At 35.1% G+C, this 16,971-nt stretch overlaps 2 protein-coding genes, 1 long non-coding RNA gene and 2 other non-coding genes across 6 annotated transcripts; all 5 read left to right on the top strand.

Moving 5' to 3' along the window:
- The first annotated feature begins 342 nt into the window (after positions 1-342).
- Positions 343-427, top strand: TRNAM-CAU. Its single transcript is given in 2 exon segments — positions 343-380; positions 392-427. It is a non-coding gene; the product is annotated as a tRNA-Met (tRNA).
- A 434-nt stretch (positions 428-861) lies between these two features.
- Positions 862-945, top strand: TRNAM-CAU. Its single transcript is given in 2 exon segments — positions 862-899; positions 910-945. It is a non-coding gene; the product is annotated as a tRNA-Met (tRNA).
- A 154-nt stretch (positions 946-1,099) lies between these two features.
- On the top strand, positions 1,100-3,858 carry LOC111494349 (vesicle-associated membrane protein 722-like). Its single transcript, XM_023144273.1, has 5 exons — positions 1,100-1,406; positions 2,376-2,517; positions 2,597-2,717; positions 3,356-3,418; positions 3,568-3,858. Exons 1-5 carry the CDS (start codon positions 1,214-1,216, stop codon positions 3,709-3,711), a joined length of 663 nt encoding a protein of 220 aa, XP_023000041.1. The 5' UTR covers positions 1,100-1,213; the 3' UTR covers positions 3,712-3,858.
- Positions 3,859-4,521: 663 nt separating this feature from the next.
- LOC111494348 (uncharacterized protein sll0005) lies at positions 4,522-12,796 on the top strand. Its single transcript, XM_023144272.1, has 13 exons — positions 4,522-4,879; positions 5,573-5,722; positions 6,707-6,877; positions 7,769-7,912; positions 8,745-8,850; positions 8,950-9,098; positions 9,205-9,330; positions 9,400-9,543; positions 10,256-10,343; positions 10,544-10,917; positions 11,520-11,849; positions 12,059-12,289; positions 12,406-12,796. The coding sequence occupies exons 1-13, from the start codon at positions 4,634-4,636 to the stop codon at positions 12,538-12,540; spliced, it is 2,394 nt and encodes a 797-aa protein (XP_023000040.1). The 5' UTR covers positions 4,522-4,633; the 3' UTR covers positions 12,541-12,796.
- Positions 12,797-13,318: 522 nt separating this feature from the next.
- On the top strand, positions 13,319-14,743 carry LOC111494350. Of its 2 annotated transcripts, XR_002720176.1 has the most exons (3): positions 13,319-13,693; positions 13,818-14,244; positions 14,400-14,743. It is a non-coding gene; the product is annotated as an uncharacterized LOC111494350 (long non-coding RNA). The 2 variants fall into 2 exon arrangements; XR_002720175.1 differs by lacking the exon at positions 13,319-13,693 and having other exon boundaries at positions 13,704-14,244.
- Positions 14,744-16,971: the final 2,228 nt, after the last annotated feature.

Genomic DNA, 16,971 nt, shown 5'->3' with positions numbered 1-16,971 from the left:
ACTTACATATATTTCATAAAAATTCATATGATGTCACTTAATATAAAATTACTCTAAGTAAAAACCGTTTAACCATACTGTTATATAATTGAGCTACTAAAAATGAAATTTCACTTAATAAATTTCAATTTTTTTAAAGTCTAAAATCATTTTCATTTGGGTGTAATATTAGTTCATTTATTTATGTATTAAGTAGCTAACATTTATGCAAAATAATACGTACGAACATTCTGATTAACATTTCATCAATAATTTTTTTATAAAATCAGACATAATAACCGTTACAAAATAAACTTATAATTTTAAAAATAATTAATTTAATAAAAAGATTCTTAAACAAATGGGGTGGTGGCGCAGTTGGTTAGCGCGTAGGTCTCATAGCAATAGAGTGATCCTGAGGTCGAGAGTTCGAGCCTCTCTCACCCCATAATTTTTTATTTTATTTTTCTTAACTCAAAATCCATACTTCAATACAATAAATTGACCGAAAAAAAAAATCCGGGTAGTACCTGACCTGGTCAGCTTCAAAACTAATAATAGTAATAATAATAATAAAAAAGAAATGTAGTCTAAAATTCTTTAAATACCTAAAATTTTATTCTTTTTGCTTAAAATATTTTAACAATTATATTATAACATTTTAAAGGTTGAATAAGTATTCAAATCAATTTATTCAGACACTTTTTATGATTTAATGACTTACTTGACTATTGACATAACAATGATATTCAATTTTATTTATTTATTTTGAATTTTAAAAAATCAATGAAATATTATAATATTTTTATTTATTTTCTAATATGCCAAGTCTTAGCTTAACTAAAGTTAACTAATATTAATATACTGAAAAAGTCAACAAATGGGGTGGTGGCGCAGTTGGCTAGCGCGTAGGTCTCATAGCTAAGAGTGATCCTGAGGTCGAGAGTTCGAGCCTCTCTCACCCCAAGATTATTTTTCTTTTTAACTGGAATTTATATTTCAACGAATTAAACAACAATAACTTGACCAAAAAAAATAATGATAATAAATCCGGGCAGCGACTGACCGGGTCCACTTCGAAATTATTTTTTTTTCTTAAAAAAACAAATTGACTGCGTAATCGAACGCGCAAGCAAGCAAGCCAAAACAAAAATCAAAAGCCTCCTTAGACATTCATTGACTTAGTTTCTTTTCTTCTCCCAAATTCGTTCTCTGTTCTTGAATTCCAATCGCTATGGCGCAGCAGAAATCTTTGATTTACAGCTTCGTCGCACGAGGAACGGTGATTTTGGCTGAGTATACAGATTTCTCAGGAAATTTTAGTAGCATCGCCGCTGAGTGCCTCCAGAGGCTTCCTGCTACCAACAATCGCTTCACTTACACTTGCGATGGCCATACCTTCAATTACCTCGTCGACAACGGATTCAGTATGCCTTTCCTCTTCATTTTGATCTTTCAATCTCTATTCAATCAGTCGTTTGCTTGTTCTTGAGATTCATTATCTTTTTTTCTTCGTTGAAATTAGGGATTTAACGGTTTGTGTTTAGTCTCTCATTCTATTGGCATGTTCCTAATTAATCACTTCATCCACAATTTTAACTGTTTAATCTTCCTAAATTCATTATATATATAATATAACTATGCATCTAACTCTTATATCATTATATCATGTTAGACGAACACGACTCTCTACGATAGTATGATATTGTCCATTTTGAGTATAAGCTCCATGACTTTGCGTTTTGCTCTTAAAATGCTTCCTAGGAATGAAAAGAATATTCCTTGATTATAAATATGATCCTTTCCTAAATTAGTAGATGTGTGAGACTGAGATCATCCAACAAACTAAAATTTTAGATAAATTTTAGATTATATTTGTATTATAGATAAATTTAAAATAATCAAGGTTTAAAGATTATATTATTTATGGTACTTTTCAAAATTAGTTTTCAAAAAATTTATTATTTTGTTTAATTAAATTTTTAAAATTGGATGAAATTCTTTTTTAAAAATTATATATTTATTTATAAATAAAGTTTATAATTATATTTGTAATTTTTTCTTCCAAAAATAATTTTTATGTCACTCATTTTCAAAAACTAAAATAATTAAAGTTTATAGATTATATTTGTAATTTGCCTTTTGTAGTTTTTAATAAAATTATTTAATCAGATCAAGTTTTTGATAGATTGATTTGAAACCATATATATTTTTTTTCAATTTTTATCAAATAAGTTGGTAAACGGAATAATATTTAATTTAAATCTATGAAACTAAAAAAACTCAGAGATGATCTAATGTTTTTTTAGTGTTAATGTTTAAGGTAAGCTAATTTTTGTAACGATTCAGATCCCAACAATTCTCGTAATGTTTCTAATTTTGGTTCGGTATTGCAGTCTATTGTATCGTCGCGGTCGAGTCTGCAGGGCGACATGTTTCGATGGCGTTTCTGGAGCGGATAAAGGAGGACTTCAACAAGAGATATGGTGGAGGAAAAGCTGGAACTGCTGGGCCCAAGAGTCTGAATAAGGATTTTGGGTTAAGTTTAATTAATGCCTCTGGGTTGATTTGATGAGGAGTGTTGTTGTTGAATGATATTGAAAGTTAAATGTTGCAGACCCAAAATGAAGGCTCATATGCAATACTGTGTAGATCATCCTGAAGAAAGCAGTAAGCTGATGCAAGTCAAGGCTCAGGTTTCTGAAGTTAAAGCTGTTATGATGGGAAACATCGACAAGGTAAAAAGAACTCGACCTGACCTGACCCGACTCGACCCGTAAATTGTTAACGATTTAAAAGTACGTGTAGTTTTAAAACGCGTCTGTTAGGGAGAGGTTTTCACATCCTTCTAAAGAATGTTTGGTTCTCCTCTCCAAGCGATACACAATCCACCCCTTCGGGGCCCAGTGCTCTCGTTGACACTTGTTCCCTTCTCCAATCCATTCCCCCTTCGGGGCCAAGAAACCTTGTTGGCACATGGTCTCGTATCCACTCCCTTTCGGGCTCAGCTTCCTCACAGTTCACCTCCCTTTGGGCCTAGAATGCTTGCTCGCACAATGTCTATTGTCTGGCTCTGAACCAACTGTAACAACCCAAGCACACCTTTAGCATATATTGTCTTTTTTGGCTTTCTCTCTCGGACTTCCTCTCAAGATTTTATAACGCGTCCGCTAGGGGGAAGTTTTCACACCCTTATAAAGAACGTTTCGTTCTCCTTTTCAACCGATGTAGGATCTCTCACTATGATTTTAAATGTTAGAATTGGTCTTGATTATTTGCTTAAACTCTTCGAAATGTTAGAATTAGTTTCGATTACAAGAGTCTTACAAATTTATATGACTCGTGTTTGATGATGGTTGCTTTATTTGTTCTATAGATACTAGAACGAGGAGCTAAGGTTGACGAATTGGTAGATAAAACAGCAGATCTTCGTTCAAGGGTTAGTCTTGTTTTCGAAGTGCATACATACATATATATATATATATATATATATATATAATATTTTATCGATAATATATATTTCAACTAGTTGAGGTACACTCGTGTTGACAATGGATCATGATTCAATTACTTTGTTTTATTGATTAGGCTCAAGATTTCAAGACGAGTGGGACTCAATTAAAAAAGAAGATGTGGTACCAAAATATGAAGATAAAGCTGATCGTGTTAGCTATTATCATTATCTTGATTTTGATCATTGTTGTATCCGTTTGTGGCGGATTTTCGTGCTAAAATCGAACCCATGAGAGCATTTTTGATGCTCCATTCATAAAATTATTAGTGTTTTGTGTTGGTGAAGGCTTGTTTTGTACATTTTTGGATTAAAAGTGAAGCCATTTTAGCATGGATTGTTGTACTTTGTTCGTCATCCATTAAAGATTTGAAATTATTCATTTATTTATTCGTTATCCCTTCTTTGTTAGATAATTAAGTCATCCATTAATAAAATTTGGAAAAAATTAAGTAATGTTAATATGATTTAAAATTTAAATTAGGTGCTTAAATCACCTTCGAAAATAGGATTTCAACCTTACCCTACATATTTTATATATAAAAAAAAATTTAACGTTTATAATTGATGTCAGTAAAATGTTTGATATTTAAATTTTATGAAATTTTAATTATTAATATAACATATATCGTGAATAAATATAAAATTTTAAATAATTAAAAAAAATAATCTAACGGTTGAATTTAGGGAATGATCATGAGTTTATAATCAAAGAATATTTTTCCCGTACTAGACGATTTGAAAAAGTTCCAACAAAGTCATGAGAGTTTATGCTCATAATATTTTGGTGGGTCGAGTTAATAAGAAATAAAAATAAACATGTAAAATTTGTCTCTTACTAACTCAATTAACCAATATAGCTTTCTAAAGCCCATAATTGAAAGGTACATAAAGGATGGAAGTATTTTGTATTATTTAATATATATTTTTTTAACCATTTGGAAAAGTGGTTTCCGGCTCCAAATCACGCCACGTGTTACTTCCATGGCCAAATGGTCTCTCGTCCTCATTCTTTGATGCATATTCGCCCATCAACAACCACAACCACCAGCACCATTTAGCTAACGAAGTCAATTCAGTTCTCTGCAGACGCCATTCTTCTCTTCCTTCTGCCGATTCACACTTCGATTCTGACTCTTCGCCATGGACGCAGCAGCACCACAGCTCGTCTCTTGCGGAATCGACACCATTCGCTGCCGAACCTTACCATCGCGCCTTCAATTTCCCAAACCAATCGTCAGAACTCGCAGGCGCGCCGGTAAGGTTCTTGCGGTTGCGACTGACCCGAAATCGACGCGGAATGAGTCCATGAATTCGTCTCCAACGAAGTACGTCAATGGATCAGCGAGATCCCCTCCGGCTTCTAAAGCTGTTAACGGAGTTTCCACTGTAAGTACTCTCATATGAACCTTTCTTTAAACTGTTGAATTTTACGCTGTTTCTGTTTCTGTTTCTGTTTCCTTTGTGTGCTCCTTCTAGAGCTGGTTATGATTGTGCGGTTCCTCTTTTTTGATCGGTCGCCGTTTGATTAATCTAAATGAGTTAGATTAGGATTTTAATGACGTAAATGTAAACTTAGAGAATGATTGTTGAATATGCACAGCTTCTTAGACTTCGAGTTCTTGCCGGAAGAATAATGACTACTGAGCTCGATCAATTTCCATGAAGACTAAATTTTGATTTAACAAAATTTGCTTGTGCCTATATTTGTCGAGACCTTGGTGGTTTGGAAATCCTGGTTGTATGTCTTCACTTTCGCGTCGAAATCATATTAGGCGAACTAGTCACTAGTCTTGATGGTTCTTTTGTTTTCTGCTATCCACGTTGGGATATAACAGGTTGTGACTGTTAGATTAGGTACCAAATATTTCGTTTTCACCCTTCAACGTTAAATGAGTCGTTCAAATATTTACCAGAATTGAATAGTTTTATTGTGCGTTTGATTCCTTGTCATTTGGGATGAATTTTTCCATGGATTATTGAGAGTTCATGTTTCTTTTTGATGTACCTTAAAATATATTATTTATACTTTTAAGTCTTTTAATTTTAGTGGAGTTCCTTCCCTAATCTTAGAAATGACAGAGAATTGGAGATGTTTCGAAGGAAATTAAAAGAGTTCGAGCCCAGATGGAAGAAAATGAAGAGCTGGCAATACTCATGAGAGGATTACGGGGACAGAATCTAAAGGATTCCCTTTTTGCAGAGGATAATGTTGAGCTCCGCCTTGTTGAGGTATAAGTGTACAATTAACACACTTTTTTTTTTTCTCTCAATAATGTGTGATATAGTTTTGCGGTCCATTCATGTTTGATGTGCGTATGAAATTAAATGAAAATGACCCTCGAGGTCTGAATATCAGATTAGAAATATGGGAGGGAGTTACATATGATTAATTATTCATATGTGAAGTGAGTAAAAATCAAGAAAACCAAAATTGACTTCTATAATCGTGCTGTATATGCATAAAATTTGTGATTGTCTATCTGTTACTGGACTCACGAATTTGTTTTAATTGCTCATTGATTTTTTTTTTTTTTTTTGCACGACTCTTAGAATTATACGTTATCTTTACTTGCATTTTGAACTTCTAGCAACTACTTTTGGGTTTTGGATCAAAGGCATTGAGATCGTATTTCACTCACATCCACAACCTGATGGATAGATTGGAGTTTCCATCAGAACTCCAGTAACCTCAAATGTAACCTATCCGGAAGAAAACCTAGACAATGGGACTTGATTCTAGCTCTAATTGGGTTCACTTAGATTATCATGATTGATAGGCCTACAGGCAAATCAATTTTAACTGTGAACAGTTCAATTAGGAAAATGTAAAATCTGCTATTCTAAACTCTGTTATATTTTCAGTTTATGATAATAGTCATCATCATGGTCAAGTTGATTACATTTTTTTTATCAATAGCATTGAAAGATTGTGGATATGAATTAGAGTACTATCATCAGTGTTTTGTTTGATCCAAATAGAGAACTGGAAGTTGATAGTCAACGTTTCCTTCCAAAGAATAATTTCCTATTAGGGAAGAAGCTTCTATGGGGGCTAATAACCTACTTATAGAAGTTATAATATGAAAAAATGAAATTGGTGCGGCATCAAACTCATGCTTTTTTTTTTTTAAAGCTTTAGTAAGCTCATTTTTCTAGGTGTTTTTTCCTCATTTTCTGTCAATGTATTTTTATATTTCAATTATTCTGTTTTAGGTAGATGAGAGCAGCGAGTTTTTGCCATTGGCTTATGATCCTGATAGCATATCTGCATATTGGGGGAAAAGACCACAAGCTGTGGCAACACGAATTGTTCAGTTGCTTTCTGTTGCTGGAGGCTTTCTCTCACATATTGTCTGGGACATCATAAACAAGAAAGTTAAGGAGGTATGTCTACATTACTGTTTTTCCTCCTTTGTTTTTTTATAATGCTACATTCAGGTGTGGGCAATGATTATTGTATGTTAACATTAGGGAAACTTTAGAAATTAGAATTTGGAGTCATGTCTTGAGCAGCAGTGAATCTTGGGAGGTGAGAATATGGGCTCGGGAGCATTTAAAAAGAATATTGATTCAATGACAAGTTTCTTTTGTTATTAAGAAAAAGATTATCATGACCAGTTGTGAAGCTTAGAGTGATCATATGGCCTCTTGATTCTATCTGAATGTTTAATAGGAGTGGTGGAGTAATGATTGGTTAAGATATGAATATTAATGAATTCAAAATAAAAAAGGTTACTAGTCAATAATACAATTGAGGGTAAAAAAGAAGTAGCAGTTTCCCCATTTTTAATGTTGTTTTGATCTGCATATCCTATACAATATTTAATGAACGATCTCTACCATTCTTAAAATTCTGTCTAAAACTGTTAGTTATTAGTTAAACTCCTTGGTATTAAACTAGTATTACCTCCAAATTGCTAAAATGTATATTTTAGTAGGACGCAGGAGAAGCTTTCCAATTCTGAATTACTTTATGACGTACCCATGGTTGATATAAATACACACTACACCATCTATATCGTGTTTCTTACCAATTGAAGTGCTTCTTGGTTCTAAATGTTGTTTCAAATAAAAATGTAGTGTATTGTTTGTTTTAATTCATGAACAACCTATATTGTAGAGAAACAACATGTCTTGATCTGGAAAATATCATAAAATTTATTTTTGATTCCTTTACATTAAATCTACCCTCATGTTTCTCTTTATATTTAATCATACCAATAACCTCTCTTTCCTTTGTGATTCCTTTTGCAATTGGAACACATTTTATTTCAGAATGAAGTTGAAAGAGCAATTGAATTAAGGGAAATTGTGACCTCGTTGGGTCCAGCATATATTAAACTAGGACAAGCTCTGAGTATTCGACCAGATATACTGTCACCTGCTGCAATGACTGAGTTACAAAAGCTTTGTGATAAGGTATGATTAACATTCTATGTATACAGATGTTATAGTTTAGATTATCTGAGTTCTCTTGTCTGAATTAAGCCCTGTAAATTGAAACATGCGTCTAATCCTTTGTAGTTGATACCATTCATAACGCGGTTTCTTATTCCCATAAGTTTATAATCTTTGATCAGTATGGTTTCTACAGTGGAAGAGTAAATTGACTGTAAAAATTTGGGCCTTAGTTATAAGACAACATTGGTGCTGATAAAGTTTTTATACTGAACTTTCCAAGTCAAAGCTAGCATACATGGTTCATGCTATTGGAAACAAAAGTTATTATTGAAAAACTTCTAGATTGCTGCATCCCTTTTATGTTCATTGTGAAATGTATTCTATGTCCACTGTCTGGGCATCTCTTCTTGCACTTTAGTCCTTGCAATGAACATCTGGCTATAGTCTTCCTGTGTTGAATTATGTTAATTAACTTGATCCTCGTAGAAAATAATATTCACTTGAAGCCTACCTTGGAATCCTTTTGAAATTGAAATATTGATACTAATTCTTAGGATATTAAATTCTTATAACCTGCTTCGTAAACCTCGGCTATTAGATAGCTAGTTCTTAGTTGGATTTCATTCTGCCAACTGACTGAGTGTGTATAGCTGCCAGATATTTCTGTTCTAGTCTACTTTATCACTAGACATGTCATAGAGAACTGAGATTGCATTGTTGATGTTCTATGCCAGTTCTCATTAAGTTGGAAGAGCACCTATTTAATTACTGAATGATGTTAATGAAAAGGAAAGGTTGATTTCTTACCAAAAAAATTACTGTCTAATCTCTTTTCCTTCTCGATCTGAAGGTTCCTTCATTTCCCGATGATGTTGCTATGAGTCTTATTGAAGAGGAACTTGGTCAACCATGGCAAAACATTTATTCGGAACTTTCTCCTTCCCCAATTGCTGCTGGTACGGACAATTATAACTAGACATTTGTTAGTACGGATTATTTTATCTTTATATTATGAGATAATGCTCACTTCTTTTTCCCCCAAAAAAATATGGCAGCTTCTTTAGGGCAGGTATACAAAGGTCGTTTGAAAGAAAATGGAGATCTGGTGGCTGTTAAAGTTCAGAGGCCTTTCGTTCTAGAGACTGTAACTATTGATTTGTTTATCATACGGAATTTGGGCTTGGTTCTTCGGAAGTTTCCTCAGGTACTCTTTTCATTTAGAATGAAGGGGGAAATAATTTAGTAATCTTTTATTTTGAAAAGATGGAGATAATTTTAATATTCCATTTCTTGCTTCTGATTTCTCTCAGATTTCTCTAGATGTGGTTGGCTTGGTAGATGAATGGGCAGCTCGCTTCTTTGAGGAGCTAGATTATGTGAATGAGGGTGAAAATGGAACACGCTTTGCTGAGATGATGAGGAAGGACCTTCCACAGGTAAACCTAGCACATACCATTATTTCCTTAAGGTTCAGTACTGATAATTAATTTTTCTCGTGCTTTTAGGTGGTTGTTCCAAAAACATACCAAAAATATACTTCAAGGAAGGTTCTCACTACTGGATGGATAGACGGAGAGAAGCTGTCCCAAAGTACAGAAAGTGATGTTGGGGAACTTGTGAATGTGGGAGTCATATGCTACCTAAAGCAGGTAATTTTCCTGGTCAATAAGTTTGACATACCACTGCCTTCTTGACAACCATTTCATGATAAAGACAAAGGTCCTTGGGTATATGTTTTTTGTTCTATTATTTGAAAGCTAGACTGGGCAAAATGAAAGAGTTTTAGTACATACGGAGAGTAAGTGTTGGAATTATTTTGGATCTTATTCTTTTTACTTCCTCTTCCAAGAGTTACTTGAAATATTGTGGTGACTACTCCATTTCATTATTCATGCTAGGGGGGCTCTATCCCTCCATTAAACCGAAAAAAGAAAACGTATTGCTTGAAGGAGCATATACAACAACATTCCATGGAGTCAAATCAATACATATCCTCACAAGTGACTATTTTTTTTTTCTTATTTAATTGGTAAACTTCTTGGCATCAAGTATTTAATAGTTGCTGATGTGATGTAGCCGCTGTCAGAACAACCGAGATATGATTTAAGTGTTTCTCAAGATACACTAGAATACTTGTGCACCGTAGTAGGTGTCAGATTTATATCCTAGTACAGGTTCCTGCTTACTTGTGGTTACAGTGATTAGAATTATGGAACTTTTGAATGTATCAGTCATATATATAAGAAGGTTTTTGTACTACTGGGAAAAGGTTGTGTTTGTGTGCGCGCCAAAATATAACACTGCAGTTTGACTTTTCCTGTATATCTTTTGAGCTTTCTAACTAAATACATTTTCGTATAGTTACTTGACACTGGATTCTTCCATGCTGATCCTCATCCTGGGAATTTGATCCGCACTCCAGATGGAAAGTTGGCCGTGCTTGACTTCGGTAACAAACTTTAGAACACAATTTATATAAGGCATATTTTAACGTTCATTATATATATGTTTGTCCATTCAACCACAACCTATCTATCTCAACTTGGTTTCATGCACCTCCTTTGAGTACAAAATGTATCTAATAATTTTATTTTTTTCCCGAACACTCTCATGATTTTATAATGACTTGATCTTTATTTGCTGTTACAGGTTTAGTCACAAAGTTAACTGATGATCAGAAGTATGGAATGATTGAAGCAATTGCACATCTCATTCATCGAGATTATTCGGCTATTGTCAAAGACTTTGTTAAGCTTGGTTTTATTCCAGAGGGTGTTAATTTGGAACCAATCTTGCCAGTCCTAGCAAAAGTTTTCGATCAGGCTCTTGAGGGTGGAGGTGCAAAGAATATCAACTTCCAGGAGCTGGCTTCAGATTTAGCTCAGATAACATTTGATTATCCATTTCGGATACCTCCATATTTTGCTCTTATAATCAGGGCAATTGGGGTTCTAGAAGGAATAGCTTTGGTGGGAAACCCTGATTTTGCCATCGTGGATGAGGCATATCCTTATATTGCACAGGTATAGTTCCTCTTATTTATTTATTTTGCTGATGATGCTAGTTAGATACTACCCTTTTTTCCGTACTGAAATAAACGTTGTGTGCTCATGGCCGTGGTTGTATTCCTTTGTGGTAGATCTATTAGATGATTTTATTTTTGTAGGAAATGTAAACATCAATAACAAGGATAAGTTTTGTTTGTTTCACGGTGTGTTTTTGTCGTTTCCCGAAAATGGTAAAGCTTGAAGGTTAATTCAATATTTTTCTTGCAAATGATGTGTACAAAACCTCTACATTAAATGTTAATTAACCTTTTCTGTCCGTACAGTGAGTTAAAGTGTTGGATCTACAATTCATAGTAAATCAAGTTCTACGATTTTAGCACTTGGAAAAATGGTGGATTTTCAAGGATGTTGCCATAAACTTGTATGTAAAAAATACAGTAGTCGTTGAAGACACCCTTTGGTCCTTTCGTTGTTATTAAGTTAGTTTCTGGGCTCATAAATACTAGAAACATGTTCTAACCTAACCCCCTTGTTCATAGCCAAAAATTTACGGCCAGGCCTTTGACTCAACTCTTAACTTAATTACATTTGGGTCTCTTTCTTCTCCTTTCTTTCAGAGACTTCTGACTGATGAGTCCCCAAGGTTAAGGAGTGCTTTACGATACACAATCTATGGGAAATCCGGAGTATTTGATGCTGAGAGATTCATTGATGTTATGCAAGCCTTCGAGAATTTCATTACTGCAGCTAAAAGTGGGGGTGGAGAGGATTTAAGTGGAGATATGGCCGGGCTTGGTGGTCTGAAAAGTCAAACATCATCTTCCTTTCTTCAACTTCTTCCTGCTCCCCGCGAATTCGAGCAGAATCAACCTATTGAAACAAGAGCATCCTTGGCCTTTTTGCTGTCTGATAGAGGGAACTTCTTTCGGGAATTTCTTCTTGATGAGGTAAGCTCTAGAAGAACTTTTGTAAGTTACTTTAGATATAATCTTACTACCTTTTTTGGTCCCCCCAAATGCTACAGCCTAATTAGCAAATTAGACATCTGAGCTTCAGAAATACTTGCTTTATGTCACTTTCCTCTTTCGGTATTTGAACATGCAAGGCCAATATTTTTCTTGATAATGAAAATGTTGTTCACTGTTGTACTATGCAGATTGTGAAGGGCATTGATGCAGTCACAAGGGAGCAGTTAGTACGTTTAATGTCAATCTTTGGACTTAGAAATGCTACACCAGTTTTTAATATGGTTCCTTCCATTGGACCATTCAAGCCTGTCGCACTTCTACCCACAGTATCAGAAGAAGACAGAGTCATACTAAATAATGTTCAAAAGATTCTCGAGTTCTTAACGGCGGGAAGTTCAATCTCAGCAACATCTAAGGAGGTACTTGTAGGCTCGAGTCAAAAGTGAATAACATATACGTAAACGAGTTTTTGATCTTCTTTCAAACGAGTATATCCTCACTATTTTCCCTTTTTCATCATTGTGGGTACAAACAGGGTGCGGATGTTGTTCGAGTTATTCAGGAGCTTCTTCCAGTTTTGCCAGGCATCTCCACTACAGTTCTTCCTGAGGTGCTCAGTCGATTATCTTCCCGGGTATTCGCCCGATTAATTCGTGATGCATTGTTATGAGGAACGCGCACAATTCGACTTTTACACGTCATTTGAATTTAGCACACATATAACTGATATATACAGGTGAATTATGTAACCTAACCTGATCATCTTTCAGGTATTTCCAATGCTTAAATGCTTCGAGAAATTTTCTTTCTTTTTTTTTTTTTATATTTTTTTATATATCATTCACTAACAAGAAATGTAAAGTTGGCAGTTCTATTGTATGCCAAAAACTTCATTATATAGTGAAATTAAAATTTATTTTCACAGAGAGACTTTGTTTACCTACCTTAATCTTGTTCATCTTTTGTGCTTGTTCTCTTTACAATTGCTTTGTTTTGGTGCTTCTAATTGTAATGGCGATGACATGTACCCAGTTTTATGATCCTTCTTTGAACTTATTTGAAGGGTTGATTATCTACCGCTTAAATAAGATTGAAAGGGCAAATAAATCAGAAAAGACGAATCAACTATTGACTAAGCTTCGTGTTATGTGGATGATTTAATACGCATGTCTTCAACTAAGAGGTCAGAGGTTTGAATCTATTCACTTCTCATATTATCGAAAGTTTGTACAAAATAAACTAAAGGCAAACTGCCGCAAACAAATTTTGTTGTTGGGTCACTATCTCAAAATCTAAAAATAAGATTAAAGTTATTAAGAAGTTAGAATAGAAATGTAAAGTTTGTAGGTCCATTCTTATCCAAGAGACATGGAATCTAGGCAGCTTCTAAGACTTTTGGTTCTTGATCTTTCTTGCATTTCAAATATATGGCACTTATGTTTGATCTAATGCACACATGGTTCCACAAGCACAATGCAGTTTATTCAAATTCTGTATCATGAAAACCTTTATCCATGGAGTTGGCAACCCACAAACACAGCTCAATTCTTATACATCTTCTAAACACATGCATGTGAAAGAAAGCAAATCCGAAACAGCAGGAGACTAAAAGAAAAAGGGAGGCCAACTACCCATCTTGCTATTTGAAACCAACAGGAACAGTCAATTACTTCTCCAAATAAACAAAGAGAAGACAACTTCTCTTGAGTTTCAGCCTTTTACCCCACAAATGAGTGCTTTTCTAAAGCAAAAGAACAACAACTTGTAGTGGTGGCATGATCATGATTGTGCTTTTCCCACTCTGTTTAAGTGTACAGCAAACTGTAATCATGATCACAAAACTCCCCTACCCATTACTTTTTGTGGCAAATCCCCAAATCTTCAGCATGCCATCTGTGTTTAATCAAATGCTTTAACGATTCTAACCTCCTTCTTCTTCCCTCACAGGGCTCCAAGTTTGGTCATGGTTTCAACGGATCAAACCGGTGAAGAGAGGCGTTTCTTTGTTGATTGTACTCCTGGCGTCGGCGGCGCGGAGCAGGTGCACCGCCGTAGTGTGCTCTTGCTATGCACCTTCAGGAAGCTTTAACAACAAAGGCGAAGGAAGCAAGACGAGCACCATTTTCAGGTCACGTTCTGTTGAAGAAAAGAGAGATGGGGTCAAGCAAAAATGGCGTAATAATCATGAGCTACAAGATGGTAACGGAAATGGGTCTAATGGGATTCATTTAGAAATCCCAAATCTCAAGAGCAATTTAAAGAAGACAAAGGAGAAGGAGGAAGAGGAGGAGACTTGTCCTACAGAAACAAGGAAAGTGAACTGGCCTGATGCCCATGGTAAAGATATTGCTCATATCCAAGAATTTGATCCAAGGTATGCTTACTTTATACTCATTTCCAAAGCCCTGCTCTTCAAGTAGATATTAAATTCTAAGTTAATAATGGCCTCTTTTTCATGATCAAGAACTGTTTCTGAGAGCTTCAAAGATGAATTTGTGTTTATTCTGTAAGTTTCTGGTTTTGCCACAGTGTATCAGGAGATGGGGAGCTTGAGGGAGTAAGAAACTCTTGTGTCTGCACGATTCAGTAAGACAAGAAAAGAAAAGGGTATGTTTGTTTTTAGTTTCCTCCCATGAATCTTTCTTTCAATAATGAGTGCAATATGCTGCAATGACTGAAGAGTGGTGATGACACATAGGGTTAAGTCCTTAGGATTCCTGATGCAAAGACAATCTGTATTTCATTTTCTTGTTCCTGCCATCTTTTAGAACCCTCTCTAGCCTTCGAACTCCAAAGAAAAATGTCAATTCCTGCTCGACAAATTTAGCTTGTATTTACCTTTAGACATATCTATATAGTGAAGTTTTCTTTTAGAATAATGTGTAGAGATACCCAAAAGTTGATGCTATGAGCTTCGTGGGAGTCTACTAAACAAGATTATTAAACGATTGTACTCCCATTTTTCATATCCTAAAACTTGTAATGAATGAAAGATGAAGATGTTAGTATATAATCAAAATTAAGTTGGATCTTTTAGATAGGATTGCTTTCATTTTTTGATCATCTGATTTCAATACTAACGGTTAGACGAACATGACTCTCTACAATGGTATGATATTGTCCACTTTGAGCATAAGCTCTCATGGCTTTGCTTTGGGCTTCCCAAAAGGCCTCATCCGAATGGAGTTAGTATTTCTCACTTATAAACCCATGATCATTCCCTAAATTAGCCGATGTGGGACTTTCATTATCCAACACATCCCCTCGAACAAAGCACGCCTCCCCTTAATCGAGGCTTGGCTCCTTTGGAGTCTTAGTCATTTTTGACTGCCTTCGTACCTTTAAGGAGGCTTGACTCCTTTTTGGAGTTCTTTGTTCCGAGGATTTGCCAATCTATTGGCACGGCTAAGTTTAGGGCGTGACTCTGATATCATGTTAGACGAACACGACTCTCCACAATGGTATGATATTGTCCACTTTGAGCATAAGCTCTCATGGCTTTGCTTTGGGCTTCCCAAAAGGTCTCATCCGAATGGAGTTAGTATTCCTCACTTATAAACCCATGATCATTCCCTAAATTAGCCAATGTGGGACTTTTATCATCCAACACCTCCCCTCGAACAAAGCATGCCTCCCCTTAATCGAGCCTTGGCTCCTTTGGAGTCTTAGTCATTTTTTACTGCCTTCGTACCTTAAAGGAGGCTTGACTCCTTTTTGGAGTTCTTTGTTCGACATTCGAGGATTTGCCAATCTATTGGCACGGCTAAGTTTAGGGCATGGCTCTGATACCATGTTAGACGAACACGACTCTCCACAATGGTATGATATTGTCCACTTTGAGCATAAGCTCTCATGGCTTTGCTTTGGGCTTCCCAAAAGGCCTCATCCCAATGGAGTTAGTATTCCTCACTTATAAACCGATGATCATTCCCTAAATTAGCCGATGTGGGACTTTCATCATCCAACACTAACTTCGTTTTTTTCTTATTTTCTCCTTTATTGCTACTCTCACAACCTTCAATTCCTCATGATTTGATTCATCAAAAAGGTTGAAGAAATGAACAACATCAATGTATATGTATGTACATGTATTTGGTCTTTGATTGCATTTCTTTTCCTTGCTTTACTCTAGGTTAAATTAATGAAAATATCTTTAAATTTTATATTTTGACTTTTGATTGCGAGATCTCCCATCAATTAAAGAGTGGAACGAAACATTTTTTTACAAGGGTGTGAAAACCTCTTCCCAGAAGATGAAGATATGTTTTAAAAATCGTGCGACAATACGTAACGTGTCAAAGAAAACAATATCTATTAGTGATTTTGAGCTGTTATGCTACATGTTCAAAGTGAAAAATTCAGGTGTATTTTTTATATAATTTTTTTTTAGGGAATTCTTGAACTTTTTTTAATTATTGATTTTTTTTTTAAGTTAGCATTTAGCTATCTAAAATTATAGAAACAATTGTAGGATGAGAAATATATGGGATTAATTTGAACCGGCATAGATTAATCCATCAATTAATTATGGCCATGATTATAATTATGATAATTAAAATTAAGTTGATCATAGGTTTGTGTTAAATAATGAGTATCATATAATATAAAAACATATCCATTGACCTATCACTTTTTCCAAAATACACTATATTTTAAAATATAATATAAATGTAATTGTTACTTTTTCTATTAAAAAAAATGCAAGTTCTTAAATATAACATAAAATCTGGATAGAGAAACAAGACATGGAAAATGGGCCTTCACATGCCAATAGCCCATTCAATTATTCAGGCCCATGAGGCGCACTCACAGTTTCAACAATAAGCCCAGGCCCAACTTCAATTAATACACTCCATTCTAGCCCATCGCCAGCAGTCTAAGCCCATTTTCACTGGACTTCTTCCTCATCCGGTCCAAAATAAACAACACGCACGCGGCGCAACTTTTCGAGCCAAGGCCCAACTCCATCTTGATCGGGCCTAAATCGACGGCCTACCAGGATGCGCGATCCAAAAGTCGAGTTCCAATCAGAAAGGCCCAATGGGCCAAAGCATCGAGGAGTGAACCCAACTTCACGCGAATGGCCATCAATGGGCCTCTC

This window comes from Cucurbita maxima, unplaced genomic scaffold, assembly GCF_002738345.1.
Source record: "Cucurbita maxima cultivar Rimu unplaced genomic scaffold, Cmax_1.0 Cma_Scf00020, whole genome shotgun sequence".
Taxonomy (NCBI): Eukaryota; Viridiplantae; Streptophyta; class Magnoliopsida; order Cucurbitales; family Cucurbitaceae; genus Cucurbita; species Cucurbita maxima.
The sequence above is the reverse complement of the archived record's forward strand: the minus strand, read 5'-3'. Positions and strand labels throughout refer to the sequence as shown.